Below are 18,923 nucleotides of genomic sequence, written 5' to 3'. Positions count from 1 at the left end.
TCCATTGAGAGCCTGCTAACCTACTGCATCACGGTATGGTACGGCAGCTGCACCAAAGCAGATAGAGTGAGGCTTCAGAGTGTGGTCAAGACAGCACAAAAGATCATCGGCTGCCCTCTCCCCTCCCTGATGGACATTTATTCCTCCCGCTGCCTCACCAAAGCAGCAAACATTATCAAGGACAGCTCCCACCCTGGCTTCAACATGTTCAGCCTGCTTCCCTCAGGGAAGCGCTACAGGTGCATCAGCACCAAAACCCACAGACTCAAAAACAGTTTCTTCCCCAAAGCGATAACCACCCTGAACTCACACATGCACAGATTGTGTTATCTGTGCATGTGTGAGTTCAGCCCCCACTTCCCACTTCCTCTAAGGACCACCACTGTGCAATACCAATTCTATGTGCAATAACTCAACTGTATATACAAAACACTATTTATTACATATTACTTACGTCTTGTATATTGTACATTATACATTATATATATATATATATATAATGTATAATGATTTTACTGAGTCCCCCCCCAAGCATGTTTACACTGAGTAGGAGATGCTCTGTATCTCATTGTACAACTGTATAGTGACAATAAAGACATTCTATTCTATTCTATTTTATTCTATTCTATTCTATTCTATTATCATAAATGTTTGTGCAGTTGTTCTTTTTGTTTATATTTTGTTTATACATCCACACTATATACATTAAACTAAAACAAATCCTTGCAGTAATAAAGCTAATAACATATGGAAATCTTAAAAAACATAAACAAAAACATAATTAAATGTATATTTATCTTACTTTACTATATTTTTCGTCTGATATTTTAGCTTTATTTTCTTATTTTTCGCAAATGCCCACCTTTTTTGATAAATTAAGTATATCTTCATTTAACAAACTCAGAAAGCAAACGAAAAAAAAAAAGTTGACATCATAAAGGGGAGGTGAAGAGAGGAGGCGTTGAGGGATCCTTTAAAAAGTTGAGGTTTGCGTCCACACAGCTCTCCGAACTGTGGCGAAAAGACGTTTCCGCCCACAAGAAAGATGGCGGCCCCCTTGCTGGAGCAACTGTCGGAGTCTTTAGGTTCCCCGGAACCAGCGATTCGACTCATTTTATCTATTTTAATCGGTGAGTTTCTACCCACGATTCACTTACAGGTTGTTGTCGCGGTCAGAGGTCATCACACCAACCTGTACGTTAGGTGTGAGCTGCTCCTGTGGTGGTGTAACTGTTAAATAGTTTCAGCTAACATAACGCTCACTCAGCTGTGACACTATCCAGTTATCTGTCGGGCTGCTGGTGTTGGTAGCGAAAACATTAGCTTTATATTTAAATTTCAGGCTGCCCCTCAAACAGTAGCTTTATTTCCAGGAAGCACACACCCTCAGAATAGTTTCCTGCACAGCCTCACCACAAACGGCTAACATGTGGCTTTCAGCTGAACTACATTCATTTTCTACCTGTTGGGACTGCCTAACGGGAAGCTAGGATTGTGCAGCAAAATGCATTCTTCTGCCCTTTTTTTGGAGCTATGTGTGGCCTGCTCGTTGTTGTATGGGATTGGGGTTTTGGGGGCACCGAGGTCGACAATAATAGCTGCAGTGTTGTTGGGAGGGAGAAGCACAGGCTGCCAAAATATGCCCCCTTACTCCCCTTTTTCCACACAAAGCTGTGCAGAGAGGAGACACACTCTGAGGAGGGAGCTGAACACTGGAACAAGTGCTCAATTTCATTTGACAAGTCTAGCTTTACATTTGTTGGTTTAGTGCTTTGGGATTAACACATAGCACTACTTTAGAGCTGTCAGAGGTGTGTGTGTGTGCGCGCGTTCACGTGTAGTTGTCCTTGTGAGGACCAGTTGCAAACCTTGGAATTGTAAGGACATTTTAGCTGGTCTTCTTTTTTCCAACCTTTTACCTGTTTTGGGTTCAAACTTAAGACTATGTTGCTGAAGCTGTGCAGGGGAACGTGTGGGTCCTCACCAAAATAAGCCCTATGTGGGTGTGTGAATGGTGTGGGGGAGGATGCTCCACACTGTCCTTGCTGAACTTTGCTCCAACACATGGACACGTCTGTTTTCCCTCGCCTGACTCCAGCCCTGCTATAGACTGAAAGAAAGGGGCTATTCAGACGAGTCTTTGTTTGGAAACTTGTCACCTAACCTGTTGCACGATCCCCGGTCCTGAAGTTGCTTCATGTGCGTTGCATAGTAGTGTAGTTCACTAGTAACAGCTGCACACTACAACGGAAGTTGCCTCATCTGTTCCATTCTTGTGCATCCTTTTGTGTGTAGGTCAAGTAACTTATAATAAACTGCTGTGTAGGACATCACAAAAGTTAAAACTTTTCCTTAATGGGGCTTTTGGTTTCTACTTGAAGCATGTAGGATTTTGCATTCAAGGGATTCAACGGCTTTTCACCCGATTCTTCAGATTGCAAAAGTTTAAAAGGATAAAGCTGGTGCTATTACTTACTTTTCTACAAATACCCCTGGAAAAAACAATGTGTTAATCTGTCTTTCAGTGCTTTCTGACTTCCTTACCCCATCTGTGGCACTCGGCCCAAAGTTCTTTTTGGTCCTCCTGGAGTCTTTGGATTAAACAGATCAGTGGTGTGCAGTTTAATTTTTAAACTCTTAAGCCACCAGACACTGGAAGCCAATGTTTCTCTCACAGAGGTGTATAAAGTACAGCTTAGTATTAAACTGCTGCTGTTATCAGATGGTAGTAAACGTGTATGGCAGCAAGATGTTGCGTGTTCGGCTTAATAAAAGTATAACCAGAATGTAGGCTTGATATAAAAGAGCAACATTGTCACTGCTACGTTAAATTCCTGAAGCTTTGAGCTGAGCTAGCCAGGTCCTAAAACATACCCTGTTTGTCCTCCATGTTTGCCTTTAATAAGCACCATAAACACAAAGTGAATGCCGTGTTGTAGGGCAGAACAGGAACAAGGTTTGCATGTTCTCCTTGTACGTGTGTGCTTTTTCCTCGGGGTACTCTGGTTTCTCATAGGTGATTCTAAATTGATCATGTTGACCATACGTGTGTTTCTGAGAATGTGTGGTTGTCTGTCTCTTTGTTAGCTTTGCGATGGGCAAGTGATTGGTTTCATGTGCATCTCACCTTTTTGGCCTTTAACACCTGGGATAGGTTCCAGCTCCCACAGCCCTAAATTAGCCTGAGCAAATAGATGGATACAAATGATGCTTTAAAAAGAATCTGAGGTTAATTTTACCCCAGAGTTCTACAGTCGGACCGCTTCTTGCAGCCAGCAGTTGCCCCTTGGTAGCCAATTTAAGGCACTTTTGCCTTGGCTTCACTCTTCAGACACTGTTTACTGGAATTTTTTTTTTTAATTGCTTGAGATTACATTTTGCAATAGTTGCCACAGCACCACAGAAGGACCAGCCAAAACAAATAGATGACCTCGTTCCTAAACGAGGGGCTTCCTCTGTAGCTTAGACATGGTTCGATTATGAAAAGTCAGACACAGAGCAGAAAACCGTACTTGAGTTGCTGCAACTTCTGCAGAAAATTGGTCCCCACCACAGACACTGACACAACAAACCTCTTCTACCACCTTAACAAAAACTGTGTATCGAGTACAAATAAGAAGCAAGAAGAGCCGTCAGGTCGTCTGGTGACCTGCCCGGGATATTCCCTGTGACAGGTGGGATAGGTTCCACGACCCAGAATTAGACTAGTAATTAGTGAAATGAATATGTGGATATCCTGACTCGGTCTGAATAAGAACTTTGAGTTTATTTGTTTTTGTGGGTTTTATTTTCTGTTATTTTTTTTGCTATGAAAGTGGATGGATGGACTTGATCTTTGCGTCTCACAGATTACAGCTGACACAGATGGTGGTTTGCTGTTATTCATTATCCTTCAAATGCAGAGAAAAAGTTAACATGCAGAAATTTTTCAGTTTGTAGCCTTTTACATTTCAGATTTATATCATATAAATATCTTTACGTTTTTGTTACCTCACCTCAAAAGGGTTCACGCTATATAAAAGAATTGGTCTTTCGCCGTGGTGGTAATCTCTCTCCTTGAGATGCCTGACTTCTCACAACGTGGCACACAAACCCACCAGTGTTAGTTATGCGCTACCTCACGTCATGTGTTTAACCTAGAAGGTCGGTGCTAGCGCCAGGAGAGATTAAAAGTAGCCCACTCGGCTGATATGAAGAACCACACTCTAATTCCCATTAACATATTTTCCTGTTTCTCCTTGTGTGTTCTGCAGGGTATCCCTTTGCTGTGGTGTACCGGTCGTTCTTGTTCAACCAGACTCCCACAGTTATCCATTTATTCCACACGTTCTCTGGATTGGCTCTAGCAGCATTCAACTTTGGTGAGATGAAGTGGCATGTCTCCAAAGACCTGATTTATCTTTTATGATTTGAAGTGAATTGCTCTCATGTATGTTTATCGTAAATGCATAAAAGGATCTATACATTTGCTGTTATTAACCAAAACGTGGTATCTGTGTCTCTTACATCTAACAGTCTGTTGATTGTGCTCTTTTTAGAGATTTGTTTTTAACCTGATTTTGAATTCTGTATTGTTAACATTCCTGTTGAATCGCTGACAGTGATCTTGTTCCTTTATTTTGGTTAAGCTTTTCTGTGTTTCTTTTTTGTGTAATTGTAACAAATAGCAGTCTGAGGATGAATCGAGCCAGAATTTCTAAGGTTAAGGCTCTCAACATGTTTTCAGGATGTTCAGAGTCAAGTTGTTTTATCTGTTAAGTCAATCATTGCTTTTTTTAAATTTTTCCAACAAGAAAAAGGGTGAAATTATTCAGTTTTCTATCATCTAACACTAGAAAAAGTTTGGCACTGTGCCTGGGACGGGACTGGCGTGGGATAAAACAATGAGCAAATTATAAAAGTAGTTGCAGAGTAATCTGAATGTGAATTGAGTAGGAATATTATAACATTAAAAAATGTTTCTAATTTCAAAATTGAATGTTTGGAGTGATGCTACCCTTTTTAATTCATTTTACCGGTATTAGAGTTGTTACATTTACTTATGATTATTTTGATGGTATTATCATTTTCTCCATTACTTGCAAATCATAATTTGCAGCTGTCAGGTTTACTCTGAAATTGAACACATTTATTATTTCACACTGAGGAAAAAATCGGAGGTGTGGACATGTTGAAGTACGCCTTAAAATTGCAGCTGTCCAAATTTATGACTAAGAACGGAGACACTTTGACTTAAAAAAGAAAAAAGGAGAAGCTGGACTTGAACAGAAAGCACTTTTGCCTCATTTTCTTTTAAATATAGTGCGGTTTGAATGCCTCTTTTAAAACCACACTGACGCTTTTATGGATTAGTCATCAAGTTTTGTCAAGTCACAGGGAAGTAAAACATCCCCCCCTTCAGCTATGACAGTAGATTGATTTCCTGTATGTAACCAGCTTTGTTACCCGTGTGTAGCATATGATGCAGCGAGCTGCCACTTATTATTAAAACATACCTGGCAGTTGTTTTCTTGCTCCAATCAGTAGCAATAAAAAGCTTCTCAGAGCCCAAGGTGATCCACCAATTATTGGACAAGTAAAAATGCCAAAGCATCTCAAATGCTCGACGCAGTTATTTGATGTTCTTCTTTGCCTTCATAAAATAGTAAACTGAGTTAACATTTTTTAATATTTCAATATTTTTGGAATAAAACAAAAGATATTAATTTTTTTTAGGCTATCACATAATATACTACTTTTTATTCTGCATTTCTTTCTTTTAGAAACGGTTACATTTTCTTGTTTGTGTTTTTCAAAAATAAAAAATACAAAACTGAAAATAATCATTAGTTGCAGCCATTACATTATTATTAAAAGAAAACCAGCTCGTATTCAGTCTGATAACTAATAAACAACACGTTATTTCAGGCAAACAGAAAGCTCATCAGGACAAATGTCAAACTCATAACACTCAGTGTACCTTTTGTAGACCAGTTTTTTTTGGCACATCCACTTTAAAAAGCATAAAGTTTATACCTCAACTACCACAATATTTATAAATAATTAATACTAAGAAATAATCCAGGCTGTAATTTCCTGTGGCAGCAGCAAGGTCTTCTGCACCCCCTCCTGTCCACCACAGTAGGCTGTTTGTACCCCCAGTGGGGCCTGCCCCTCAGTTTGAGGTCTGTTGCTGGTAGACCAAGAAACTGAGTGGCTTGTGCTTGCTGTTGGGAGAGTGGTCTGCTGGAGTAGTAAACAAACTGCCAACATTGATTTCTTTCTCTTTTCTTTATTTTGTTGTTGCTGCACTTGGATTTTACAGCAGGTCTGTTGCTTTACCTTTCTCCTCGAGTTCGTTTCAAGTCAGATGTTGTCATGTCATCGTCTTGTTGTCCTCTCTCTGTCTCTGCCAATTCTCAACTGTAGAAGAAGAACACTGTTGTCATGTCACACTTGACTACACTCTCCATTTCCCCCCACTCACCGTGTCCGTCTCTTTTTCTTTTTCCAGGCTCTCAGCTCTATCACTCCGTAGTATGCGTCCTTGTCCAATTTCTGATGCTGAGGCTCATGGGAAGGACGGTAACAGCCATCCTGTGCAGCTTTACCTTTCAAATGGTGAGGTTTTATTGGGTTTACCTCTGCACTGCTAGTTTTCTCGCAGGTACTAAATTGTGATTCAGGCTTACTTTGTAGCACCAGCCCCCTCCTTTATCCACAGGACGCTTTTAATGCAGTTTGTTCCACAAGTTTAAAATCTGATTTCTTTATCTGCATTTTCTGGTCTACTCTTTGTCTTGTTGATGTCTAACTACTGTTTGTTCCATTTATTGAAGTAGGTCTGTAATCTTACAACACATTCACACGCTTCCTGTAAGGAAGTGGCACTTTTTACATGCTTTATGATGCCCATAGTCTGACAAACTACGAGTACGTTCATAAAAAGAAATGTGCCAACTCTATTTTCAAACTTTAAGCAGCTTCCTGTGAGTCCTTTCTTTCCTCAGGTTTTCTGTAAATCTAAAAAAATAAAACAGCTGCTCACCCTATATCTGATACCTGAATGCCATCTTCCTACAGTTATACCTACTAGCGGGGTATTATTACACAGCCACAGAGGAGTATGACATCAAGTGGACTATGCCACACTGTGTCCTCACACTTAAACTTATCGGTGAGTTGATGTAGCCCAGTAATCGTTTTCCTTTTTTCCTGCTGATGTCATTACAACCTCCTGAAAGGCTGCACGCGGGGCCTTTACATGCTTTAAGCTGTTTTTAATCAAGTGCTGCTGACAGTAACGGTGCCTTTACCATAGTCTCATAGACAAATTTGTGTTTTTCTGATTGCAGGTTTGGCGTTTGATTACTATGATGGCGGGAAGGAACCAGTGAGTTATTGCTCTGTCTTGCTTTAGCTTAGAGGCTTTCTTAACATTTATCTTTGTTAGACCATGTAACAGTCATTTCTGTATTGGGTTTTTTGTGGGGGAGGGTTTAATCTCTGCATCAGCAGAGTCACGTCTCTAAGTTCGTTTTTTTTGTTTTGTTTACACGAGCAGGGCTGTTGGCGTAAAAAGTTAATTATAGAAAATATTTAGTCATGTGAAAAAGACTTTTCATTGTATGCTGTGCAGTCCTGTGGAAAAAGTTCACCCCGTGATTCAGCAGCTTGTAGAACCACCTGTGGCAAAAATAATTTGAAATGATTGTTTTCTGTGTAACTTTATCAGACTCTCACATCGCTGTGGAGGAGCTTTTTGCTGCGCTCTCTTTTTGCAACATTATTATAGTTCATTGAGGTTTGCATGCATTTGTTTATGCTTCTGTAAAGTCCCACCACAGCATTTCACCACCACCACCCTAGCACGCGGTTGAGGTCTGGACTTTGGGCCATTGCAACACCTTGATTATTTTCTTTTTCAGTGTAGATTTGCTTTGCCTGGAAACATCGTCCTTGGGCTTCAGCCAAGCTTTAGCTGTCAGACACATGGCCTCACATTTGACTCTTTAAATCTGAAAAACACAGACGAGTTCATGGCCGACTCACGGACTTAAAAGTGCCCATGTCACGTGGCTGCAAAAAAGCCCAAATCGTTACACCTCCATTACTGTGTTTAGTAGTTGGCATGAGGCTGACGTTCTGCTTGTTTTACCTGTGCGTCTTGTGGTTTGTTCAGCTCTGACTTTGCAAGCCTAACCTGTGCCATCATGTTCTTTTTAGAGAGAAGAGGCTTTCTCCTGGCTTTCTCTTTCCAGATAAGCCATACTTGTTCAGTCTCTTCATAACCGTAGTGATACGACCTTTACGTTTAAGTTTCCCTGAGCATCTCGCAGTCTGACTTTGGGGTGAATTTAGTGAGCTGTCCACCTCTGGGAAGACTATGTTCTCCAGAATACCAGCCTACCCAAAGTCTCACTTACTGATGGTCTGTTAAATAAAGTACATTTGATTATCACCACGTGGCAGCTACTTGCCCTCTTAATTCACTTACACGTAAGGGTGTACTTAGTTTTTTCACATGACTATTTTTTTTTTTTTTTTTTTTAATCAGTTAAATAATTATAGTAAAATAGGAAGTAATCAGAAATGCCTTTTGGTGCCTACAGGTTTCATACAGATGTGTAGCGAAGTAACCGAAGTAGACGGCAAACAATACGCCAGTGTTACAGTTTCCACGAGGGATATAGAGTTTATGATCAGAGGTGGAGCTGCATGCCTCTCCATGCCATTTTTATGACACTACACTACAGTGCGCTCATGTGCTTTAGGCTTAATCCAGTGGGACTTGAGGCATAATGGGTACCAAGCGCCCAGTGTCCTCAGCAACATGAGGACTAATTGCAAAACAAACAATTGTTGCAATTGTAAGAAGTTGGTATATAGTAGTAGGACTGCCTCAGGCGCTGCAAAGCATTGGGCAGTTGGAAGCAGATATTCCTGTTACACTACTAAAACGACGTGAAACTAAAGGACTGAAAGCAGGTCTACCAGCAGCTCAAAGCGACATAATAAGAAATCTTTATAGTGGGGAGGATCTGCGCTGATCTTCTTCTCAGCCTTCTCTGCTTTATGTCTCACTTAGCTCAGGCTCTCTGTTAGCTCTGTACTGTGGTAGGCACTGTAGTGCTATCACTACAGTGGTTTTCTTCATGTTACTCCAGACTCATTAATGCGTCTCCCCATTTCCCTGACTTCACCTAACAGTCCATTAATAATCACGTTACAACAATAGGTGTTACTGTTTCCTCATTCCTTCGCTTAGTTTGAATTCTCTCTTTTGCTGTTGGCACATCTGTGATGGCTGTTAATTACCCACACTGCTCTCTCTTTCTAATCTGAGGATTTTTGCTTTTAACTCAGTTTTTATCTCTTATCTGCATCGATGTCATTACTCAGTACTGCAGCTGAATGCTAAGGGTCATACTCAAGTACACTGTTTACAGCCGTCAGCTGAATGTCAGTTAATGAGTATTTAGTGAAGCCCTATTTGTCTTTTATTCAATTTAATGTCTGCTAACCTGCCTTTATTCTGAGCCTTTTAATGTCCATTTTGTTTTTCCCTCTTGCTTACTTGCCACATCTTTAAATTCCAGTCCAAGCTGAGCGCAGAGCAGAAGGAGTCAGCTCTGCGGTCCGTGCCCTCGCTGCTCGAGGTGTGCGGCTTCTCCTACTTCTATGGCGGTTTCCTTGTGGGTCCCCAGTTTACACTGCGCAGCTACCAAAGACTTGTGGCGAGGGAGCTCACCGACTGCCCTGGAAAAGTTCCCAACAGGTTAAAGAAAAATGAATTGAACAATAATCCTTTATTAGATCTCTTTTAAAGGGGGGAAAGCAACTTCCCAGTATCAAAGCCCTTCAGTTAACATTATTAAAGTCTCTTTATCTCTCCTTATTTCTCTCAGTGTTGTACCAGCTATGAAGAGGTTTGCTCTTGGTTTCCTCTGCCTGGTGATATATGCGATATTTAGTCCTCATTATCCAGACAGCTACTATTTAACAGATGAGTATGAGGTGAGAACAGCAATGGCATTCCCAATAATCACGATATAAACAAAGAAAAGATTTCTTTTTTTTTTTTTTTTTTTTTTAATGTCTTAATTGCAAAACGATTTGCTTTCCACAGGCGCAGCCATTCTGGTATCGCTGTGTGTTCATTCTCCTGTGGGGCAAAATCATTTTGTATAAATATGTCAGCTGTTGGGTTATAGCGGTAAGTAGACTCTTGATCTTGAGCAAGTACCTCATTGCAAACAACTAAAAGCTAATAAAGCTTCAATAATGTGAAACTGCAGAAGGTGTCGGCAGTATCGCCAGTTTTGCATGCATTCATACATTTCTTTAAGGCACACCTCATTTAGCGTGAAGTCCCAGTTAATCAGGTTTGTGTGCTTCATGGTGTGATCTTACATGAGCCAGTAAAGTGCACGCTTTATGTGTTACAGGAAGGTGTATGCATATTAACTGGACTGGGATACAATGGAGTAGTGGATGGTAAGCACCAGTGGAACGCGTGCGCCAATATGAAGGTGTGGCTCTTTGAGACGACGCCACTCTTTGGAGGAACCATTTCTTCTTTCAACATCAACACAAACGCCTGGGCTGCCAGGTCAGTGTGCAGTCTGAAATCTGAGACGTTCTCTAGCTGGTATGCAAAGCCATGCTATAAAAGTTAAATATTTGCTTGGATGATAATGGGAAGAGGGAGGAATAACAGCCCAATCCAATATGCATACTTGCCAGTCTGTCAGTAAATGAATAAATAAATTACCAAAGCCTCTGCCTTTCTGCTGTTTAACAATAAAAGAATCCTCACACAGGTGGGTGAAGGCATGCTGGGAGGATTTTAAAACTTTGCAATTAAAGACAATTATTGACAGTTTTGGTGCTGAAGATTCATGCGTGAAATTCTTTGAAAGCGTGTCAGTTTTACGACAACCGCCGCAGTGCGCAAAGCAATTTACTGAACATACAGTTTATTTCATGCTCTGTTTTAACAACATTAACCAACCCACGCTTACTTTCTCTTTCTACTCCACGACACTCCTTCAGATGTAGAGTGGCAGTAGAAACGGGCTCAAATGGAAATTAAAGTGGCTGGGATGTAGAAATGCAACCTATAAAGTCAATTAGGACTTAAGGGGGTATTATATTGGAACTAGTTGATGGAGCGTTTTCAGGCATTTGGTAGATGTATCACAGGCTTGACATTTGCTGGGCTCATTGTGTAACCTATAAAGGAAGTCGTATTTTTAGCCTAAAATGCACCACTTCTGAGTTACTCCTGGCGCACACATGAGAAGTTTTAATAATGAAAGGCTTCAGATGCACTGGTTAATGTGAGGCTGTGTTATGCTGATCTTTTTGAGGGGTGTGCAATTAAATTCATGAAAGATGCAAGAAGTCACAAACCTTAGGGAAACGAAGGCGAAAGGTTCAGCGTTCTCATACGCGTATAAAATATTTATACAGAAGGGTCGTCTGAACATATGTTAAGTGTTCAGATTCAGAAGTGCCACACTGCTAGGCAGAAAATGTCAGGCTTTAGGTTTTAATTTAGAACAAATAACGGGCGACCGTGGCTCAAGAGTTGGGAGTTTGCCTTGTAATCGGAAGGTTGCCGGTTCAAGCCCCGGCTCGGACAGTCTCTTCACCTACCGCCTACTGGTGTTGGCCAGAAGGGCCGATGGCGCAATATGGCATCCTCGCTTCTGTCAGTCTGCCCCAGGGCAGCTGTGGCTACAACTGTAGCTTGCCTCCACTAGTGTGTGAATGGGTGTGTAAAGCGCTTTGGGGTCCCTAGGCGGGACTAGTAAAAGCGCTATACAAATACAGGCCATTTACCAAATAAAGAAAAAAAAAAACCTCCAGAAAAATCCTCAAAATAAAATGCTAATTGGAGTTTCAGTCCACTACTGTGGTTTGAATATATACACATGCAGCAAGGTCATGTGCTTATGAAATGAAGCCAGTCTGACCTGAAATGATTTGAAAAAACACCGTGCATTATACTACAATCATTGGTGTCTTCATTGCGCCACACAGATCTGGGGTTTAGTCTTTGTGGTGTTGTTTGTTTTTTCTTTTTTCTTTTTTTTTTTTTTTTTCCCCCAATTGCTACAAGTGTATATCTGTCCCATAGACCCTATAAGTGAGATCTACATAGCCACTGTGACATCACCTTTTGGTTTGTGGTTCACAAGTTCAAGTCTTAAAGATAACAATTTGCCCTTTGCTATCTTTAATGTTCTGCTGCCAGAGGTGACTGTATCTGGATCACATGGTGGATTCCTGCCTTAGCCAACAGTAGCAGGTTTAGCTAGTAAACTTTATGAGTGTCTGACACAGACTAATAGTAAGCTAGTAAAATGTAATTTCAGTGACTTAACTGAAGCACAGACTTCTTGGAAAGTGTTGCGTTTCTTGGGGGGGGGTTGTGTGTGTTTTTAAGAACACACAGGAAAGCCTGTTACACCTGCTTGTGTCAGGACTTGTGCTTGTGTAACTACTCTTTTAAGACTGTTTCACCCTCTGTACGGGTGTCACAAAGGAAGAAGTAGCAAAAGAATTGACTGTTTGTTGTCACGAACCTTCATGTGTTTGGATTTTTGTTCATTAAGGAAGTGTTGAGTTTTCAGCTTTGGTATCATTTTTGTCACTCCCAGTTGTGACCATCGTTCCTTCAGTTAACATCATTGTTGCTAACCTAGTTAGCTTTAGTAAAGTTTCAAAGACTTTTTAGATACTTCTTAGTTCGGCAGGCTGAAGGACCAGCATATGCCATGGTAAGATGTCCGTTGTCGGTCGGTCAGTCTGTCAGTCAGTCGTTTGTCCACAGTTACTGCTCCTCTACAGCACTGGTCAGAATTTAAACAATTAACTTTTGGAAACTGGGACTGTTGTCGAGGTCTTCACCAATAAACTAAACTCTCCTATAAGCTTATTTGTGTGGCCCTCCACAACAGTCCCAGTTTCTCGTGTGGCCCCTTGGGGAAATTAATTTTCCAACCCTGATTTAAGTCTTTACCCATATTGTGGTCAAGGTTGCATTTACAATAAACTGAACTGTGAATGATTGTGAACTGGATGGGCTGCTGCATCACTGATGTTCTGATTTCTTGTTACTCTGTGCGTCTACAGTCTATAGACATTACTGGCTGTCATGCAAGTTCTTGCTTATTTCACTGAGTGGCACATCACTGCCAACCTCCCAACCATCATTTTTACCACTTCTAGCTTTCTCTGAGTGACCTTTGGAAATGTCAGTCTATTCAAAATCACAGCATGGCCCTTATTTTAACATTAGATAGGGTCCTTAGTATAAAATCAGACACCTGTGTCCCTCCAGCTAGCCAAAGCTTTGAATATTCAGTTACTATTGGATCCAAACAGTATTGTGTCCTGGTATTCACGATCACTCAGTTCGTGTTTGTGCGATTGACAGTGGGGAGGATGGATGCTGTTAAATATCTGATTATTATCAGCTTTTACACAGCACCACCTCATGTACCCCCTGGTCTGGTCCTGTTCCATTCAGCTAACACTGCAGCTTCTCACCTGTATGCAGTATAGAAGAAGAAACTCTGGTTTGAGGTTTGATTTTTAAGTTGTTATAATGTTCCAGTTTGGGTCACAGTTAGTCCTTTTAGTACAGGACATAAAGTTGTTGGGTTTTAATATAACTCAGTTGCTATGCAACCACAAATTCAAGGTGAATGAGTGCTCGCCAGCGTGACAGTTGATGCATTAAGCATGTTTGGCAGCCTGGATTTCCGGTTAAAGAGATAATCTATAACTCTAACTTCTTTATAAGAGACTAAATGAAAGACGCGCACAGTTAAAGGTTTATTTAACCTGAAAATGTCACACTGACTAAATCTAAAAATCTCAGAAGGATCAAACTAAGCTCCATCAGTTTCTTTTCACACTTCTTATTCCAGGTGCCTGGGTGGTGGAGCCCATCTCAGCTGTGATAGGTGGGGATAGAACCCGGACACTATTATAAGAAATGGGTTGTCCCCTAAAGAGGTCAATCAAAGAAAACACCACTAAAAATGATGTTTTGTTATTAAAACAGGAACTTGAATTTTAAAGAAAAAAGGGAGAGCTCAACCAGCAGTCATTATTAGGTACACCTCTACTCTACTACCATGGTGTCATCCCCTTTTAGACTTTGGTATAGATTCAAGAGGGTGCTGGAAACATTTCTCAGAGATTTTTGGTCCATTTTGACATGTTAGCATCATAGTTGCTGCAGAACCAGTACCGCTCTGTGGCCCAGAGTTTGGGAACTGCCATCATAGAGGATTTTTGTGGTAAAATCCCAGTAGATCAGCAGGTGGTTTTATCCACCTGTATAGATCTATTTTAACCAGCACACCCTCAGACTCCTCTTTCGTCTAACGGGGAATGACTGGAGCAGCAGATATGTAACTCAAAGACAGAAAAAAGTAATTAAGAGAGAGAGAGAGAGAGTGTGTGTGTGTGTCTGTCATCTTTTGAAAATAAAGTGCTGTGTCATAAAATGAGTCGAAATGAATTAACTAAAGTGAGCGAAGTAGTTGGTAATGTGGTAGAAACCATGAACCTGTGTGTCCAATTTGTGGAAAGTGGATGAATATTCACAAATTATTGTTTAATTTGTGGTTGTGGATACAGCCAGCTCATTTTATTATTGTTTTTTTCCTCTTCCTTCCTCTTTACAAAGACATGTGTTCAAGCGGTTGAAGTTCCTGGGCAATAAGACTTTATCTCATGTGGCCACGCTCTTCTTTTTATCGATTTGGCACGGCCTTCACTCCGGGTACATCCTGTGCTTCTCCATGGAGTTCTTCATCATCACCGTGGAGCGACAGGTCAGTTACCCAGTCCCAGCTCTGCACCCTGTAACTCGAGCTGCACGTTTTACTCAGAAAGTAGTGATTGTGCTCTGTATAAACTAAGAGTGTTGCATTTAATGTCTATTGATTACAACTGTGGCATTAGCTCTGTTATAAACGGAGTGGTGATGCTCTTATTGAATCTACAATAGTCTGCTACTATTGATTAAATGCACATTACTAATGAGAATAATTGTGACTTAAGGTTATAGATTCATTCTTCTATCTTGATGTAACCTGTGTGTGTTTGTGTGACAGGCCCAGGCACTAGTAAGGGACAGTCCTGTGCTGACAAAGCTGGCCAACAGTGCACTCTACCCACTCATCTATGTAGTCCAGCAGTTTATCCACTGGCTCTTCATGGGGTATCCTCTAGTGGCATTCTCCATCTTCAGTTATGACAAATGGCTCAAGGTAAATCCAGAAGTCACAGTTCTCTTGGTTCCTTCTTTCACTTCTCTTTGACTTACCATTGACTTAGGGCAGCATTTCATGCATTTTAGCCGCACGCTGAACAGGAAGTTTCAACTATAACATGTTATTTTTCAAGTCAATTCTCTTTAAATACAATTTGGAATTTAACTGTGCTGAATAGGTGAAAATTCCCTGTAAAGGTGTAGATGTGAACCCAACCCTACCTTCGGTCTTTCAATCCTACTTCAGTGGATTTGTGGTGCCACATTTGTGTCCGTGGATCAGTGATTCTCAAACTCTTTTTTATCAAGCCCTCAGTTAAGATAAGAATATTCTCCATTCAAACCCACAGATATTTGTGACAGAACCACAGTTTTATGAATCCTATCAATAAAAAATAATAGCATATGAGTATAATGATCATAATAGCACGAGTTAACTTTTGTTTCCTTTCCCTTAGGCACAAAAAATCATTTATTCAAATTAGTTCCACTCATTATTTTTCATATTTGTCCACACCCCACCTGCAGCGATTCTGCGTCCCACCTGTGGTGGCTGTGCTACGGGTGTTTGTATTTGGCTATGCAAAGTCAAGCTATCAAATATAGATGTGCTCACATGCTGTCCTCAAAAAAATAACAAACAAAAAACCCTCGATGGTAGAATGCTGATTTAGAGAGCATAGTTGTCCACAAAGGAAAGGGAGTGGCAAAAATGATCAAAGATCAGAAAAGCAGGATGAGCAGCTGCAGGGAGCGGTGTTCATTATCTGAAACACTGTTTCAAATCAAATCACAAATCAAATCAAATCACTTTTTATTGTCACATCACATGTGCAGGCACACTGGCACAGCACATGCGAGTGAAATTCTTGTGTGCGAGCCCCACAAGCAACAGAGATGTGCAAACACAACAACACAAACGAGCAAAATACAAGAATGGCCAACCTGAAACTAATAAATATATGTACAATATATAATAGTGTATGCATTTCTGGATGTGTATACTAAATATTTTCCTGTGTGTGTGTGTGTGTGTGTGTGTGTGTGTGTGTGTGTGTGTGTGTGTGTATACACATTTTACAAATTAAATAGTAAAAGTTTCACTTCACTGTGTTTGTGCTGTTGTGGGTCCCTTAGCTTAGCTCCTGATCAGAGGACAGTAGTCTCAACAGACAGTCCATGTGTGTTTGACACTGCCCCCTGGTGACGGTACACAGCTACAACATTTAGATGCGGGTATTCAAAGTTCTGTGTAGGACTAAAGTTCAACCACATCAGTCCCTTAAAGCATGCCGTGTATGAACATGTGCAATATTATCTTAATATTAAATGCTTAATACACACTTTGAGCCACAAAGGCTGCTATTTTTTAGTGTGCAGTGATCTTTGGATTTATGATATTAACTAGTTGCTGTGTTTACAAAGTTGCTGTTTGTGACATACCGCTGTGCTGCCCCGATGGCGGAAAACCTGACCACGTCTGTGTCTGTTTAATTTTTCTGCAGCGTTTCAGCAGCAGCCAATAACAAAACCTTAAGTACTGCACTGAAAGCTCTTTTATGAACTCGACCCCGGGAAGGTCATTTGTGAGGAACACAAACACGATTTTTGTTTGTGCCATTTCACATCTTTTGTTGTGCAACATACAAAGCACCTCAGACTAGAGGAGAACCGGAGGCGGTGAAGTTTAAACTTGAAGGCTTATCGGGTGCTAAAAAACTGCAGCTATTCATGATGCAACGATTGGCACTTTTTCGGTGTGTTGTCACATTGTGTTACAGCAAAAAGTTTCAAGTTACTATTCTTGCCAGACAACCGTGTGTGTGTGGTGCTGGTGGGTGTTTGTTGTGTGTTGTTTTTTGTTTTGTTTTGTTTTTTCTCCCCCCCCCCAAGAGGCCTCCGTGTCAGAACTCCCGCTGCGTCGATGAAAAGAAAAGCCACTGAAAAGACTGATGGGATTGAATTTTCGTCTTTCTTTTCTGTACTGCCTTAAAGGAGATTTATAAGGAACAGTCAGCAACAAAGCACAAAAAAAGCATTTATTTAGGAAATGGAGTGGCTAAGTGGGTTACACAGATGGTCTGAGAGCTGGAAAGCAGCCAGGCAGGTTTCAGCAGAGAGAAACTGAGAGTTGCACGTGCAGGTTGTGATTTGACTGTTCCATCTTCTTTCTCTTTCCCCCCTCAGGTGTATTCTTCTGTTTATTTCTGTGGTCACCTATTCTTCCTAGTAGCATATTTAATAATGCCATACCTCCGTAAGGCGCTGGTGCCTAAAAACGAGGGGAGAGAGAAGAAGCAGGAATAAGACTTGATACTAAAACTTGGCATGGTAAGCAAACTTGAACAGCTTTGCTAAGCAAATAAAGACATTTCAGTTGTGCGTGGATTGGTTTTTAACATGTCTGTTTCCTTCAGGTCCATCCATCGTTGAGACTGAATACTCACTTAAGGGAACTGCGACTTCCAAGGAGCAGAACGGAAAATATTTTAAGGCCTTTTAGTAATATATGTCCATGTTTGAAAAGAAAAAAATAAATAAATTTCTATATATTTTTGTGTTTCAGGCGGGGAGGGTGTTTTTATAAACATTTGGAGAGATGTTTACAGGAAATTACCATTGTGCCACAGGGGTTTAATTGTGAGCCAGTCAGGAGCAATTTCCTGTTTTTTGTCTTTTCTTTTTCAAATTTCACCACGTGGGACTCGTTTGCTGTCGACACAGAACTGCACACGCTCACAAGTCATGGGTTCAGAGTCTGTTTTTGGCTCTTTTTTTTTTTTTTTTTTTTTTATAAATGCGTTCTTTATTTCACGTCCACATTGAGCAGGAAGTGTGAGCACACATGTGGCACTTTCTGATGTTGTGCTACGACATGTATAAGAAGATGGATGGTAATCATCATCATCATCATCAGGGCTTCTTCTTTCTAAATGGCTGCCAGTGGTTATACAAGCACTCTAAATCACACACTGTACACTAACACCCAACTCTAAATGGCCTTGTATTAATGAATGTTTTTACAGTACATTTGTTCTGGATTTAATTTGATTTGTTATTGGGGGCGGGGGTAAAAAATTGAATTTTATAAAGTTAACATGTTTTCTGAAAATGAACTTTTTTGTAGCTTTGGATAAGATTTAATGAAACGATTTGCATTGTTCTCCAGCCTTTCCTCAGTGATGGTTTTCTTCTCGCCACATCTCCTCTTCTCCCTCTGTTCTGTTTACGCCAATCTGTCTTTCTGTCTGCCTCGATTCAAGCCCCTCGACTCTGAAAATGCACAGTTGTGAAAGTGAACAGCCCTACAGTCACTACAGTTAATTGTTTTGCTTCTTTTGGTGTTCTGATTTTATATGAAAAGGGGGAGAAACAGGCTTTTTTTTTTTTTTTTTTTTTTAAGAGGGGGGTGCAATTTTCTTTTTTTGAACTGGAAGCAAACTAATAAAATGGTGTTTTTGGGGGGGGGGGGGGGGAGGGGACAGTCCTGGCTACTAAGCCTCCTTTATTCTAAGGGGTGGGGGGGCTGTTATGTCTGATCCATGCATTGCTGGAGAAAGGCCTCTGCCTCTGAGGCCGGTGCACACACACACGCACACCCATGGAGAGGACGAACCTCGCTGTAACGACAGCCCAGATTTTTGGT

At 40.8% G+C, this 18,923-nt stretch overlaps 1 protein-coding gene across 1 annotated transcript; it reads left to right on the top strand.

Annotated features, from left to right (window-relative positions):
* The first annotated feature begins 1,022 nt into the window (after positions 1–1,022).
* lpcat3 (lysophosphatidylcholine acyltransferase 3) lies at positions 1,023–18,020 on the top strand. Its single transcript, XM_085365473.1, has 13 exons — positions 1,023–1,130; positions 4,254–4,361; positions 6,494–6,600; positions 7,063–7,156; positions 7,335–7,372; positions 9,579–9,757; positions 9,888–9,996; positions 10,109–10,195; positions 10,428–10,591; positions 14,690–14,837; positions 15,120–15,275; positions 17,465–17,608; positions 17,695–18,020. Exons 1-12 carry the CDS (start codon positions 1,046–1,048, stop codon positions 17,582–17,584), a joined length of 1,395 nt encoding a protein of 464 aa, XP_085221599.1. The 5' UTR covers positions 1,023–1,045; the 3' UTR covers positions 17,585–17,608; positions 17,695–18,020.
* The last annotated feature ends 903 nt before the right edge of the window (positions 18,021–18,923 follow it).

The sequence above is a fragment of the Diplotaxodon limnothrissa genome, linkage group LG11 (assembly GCF_057381915.1).
Source record: "Diplotaxodon limnothrissa isolate DT_005_m linkage group LG11, D_limnothrissa_male_GT1.1, whole genome shotgun sequence".
Taxonomy (NCBI): Eukaryota; Metazoa; Chordata; class Actinopteri; order Cichliformes; family Cichlidae; genus Diplotaxodon; species Diplotaxodon limnothrissa.
The sequence above is the reverse complement of the archived record's forward strand: the minus strand, read 5'-3'. Positions and strand labels throughout refer to the sequence as shown.

What these genes read in the sequence shown, in the direction of transcription:
- lpcat3 (XM_085365473.1), top strand. Translation starts at nt 1,046, where the DNA reads ATGGCGGCCCCCTTGCTGGAGCAACTGTCGGAGTCTTTAGGTTCCCCG. An exon ending in CCTCACACTTAAACTTATCG is followed by an intron (nt 7,157 to 7,334) that starts GTGAGTTGATGT and finishes TTCTGATTGCAG; the next exon opens with GTTTGGCGTTTGATTACTAT. An exon ending in TCATCACCGTGGAGCGACAG is followed by an intron (nt 14,838 to 15,119) that starts GTCAGTTACCCA and finishes TTTGTGTGACAG; the next exon opens with GCCCAGGCACTAGTAAGGGA.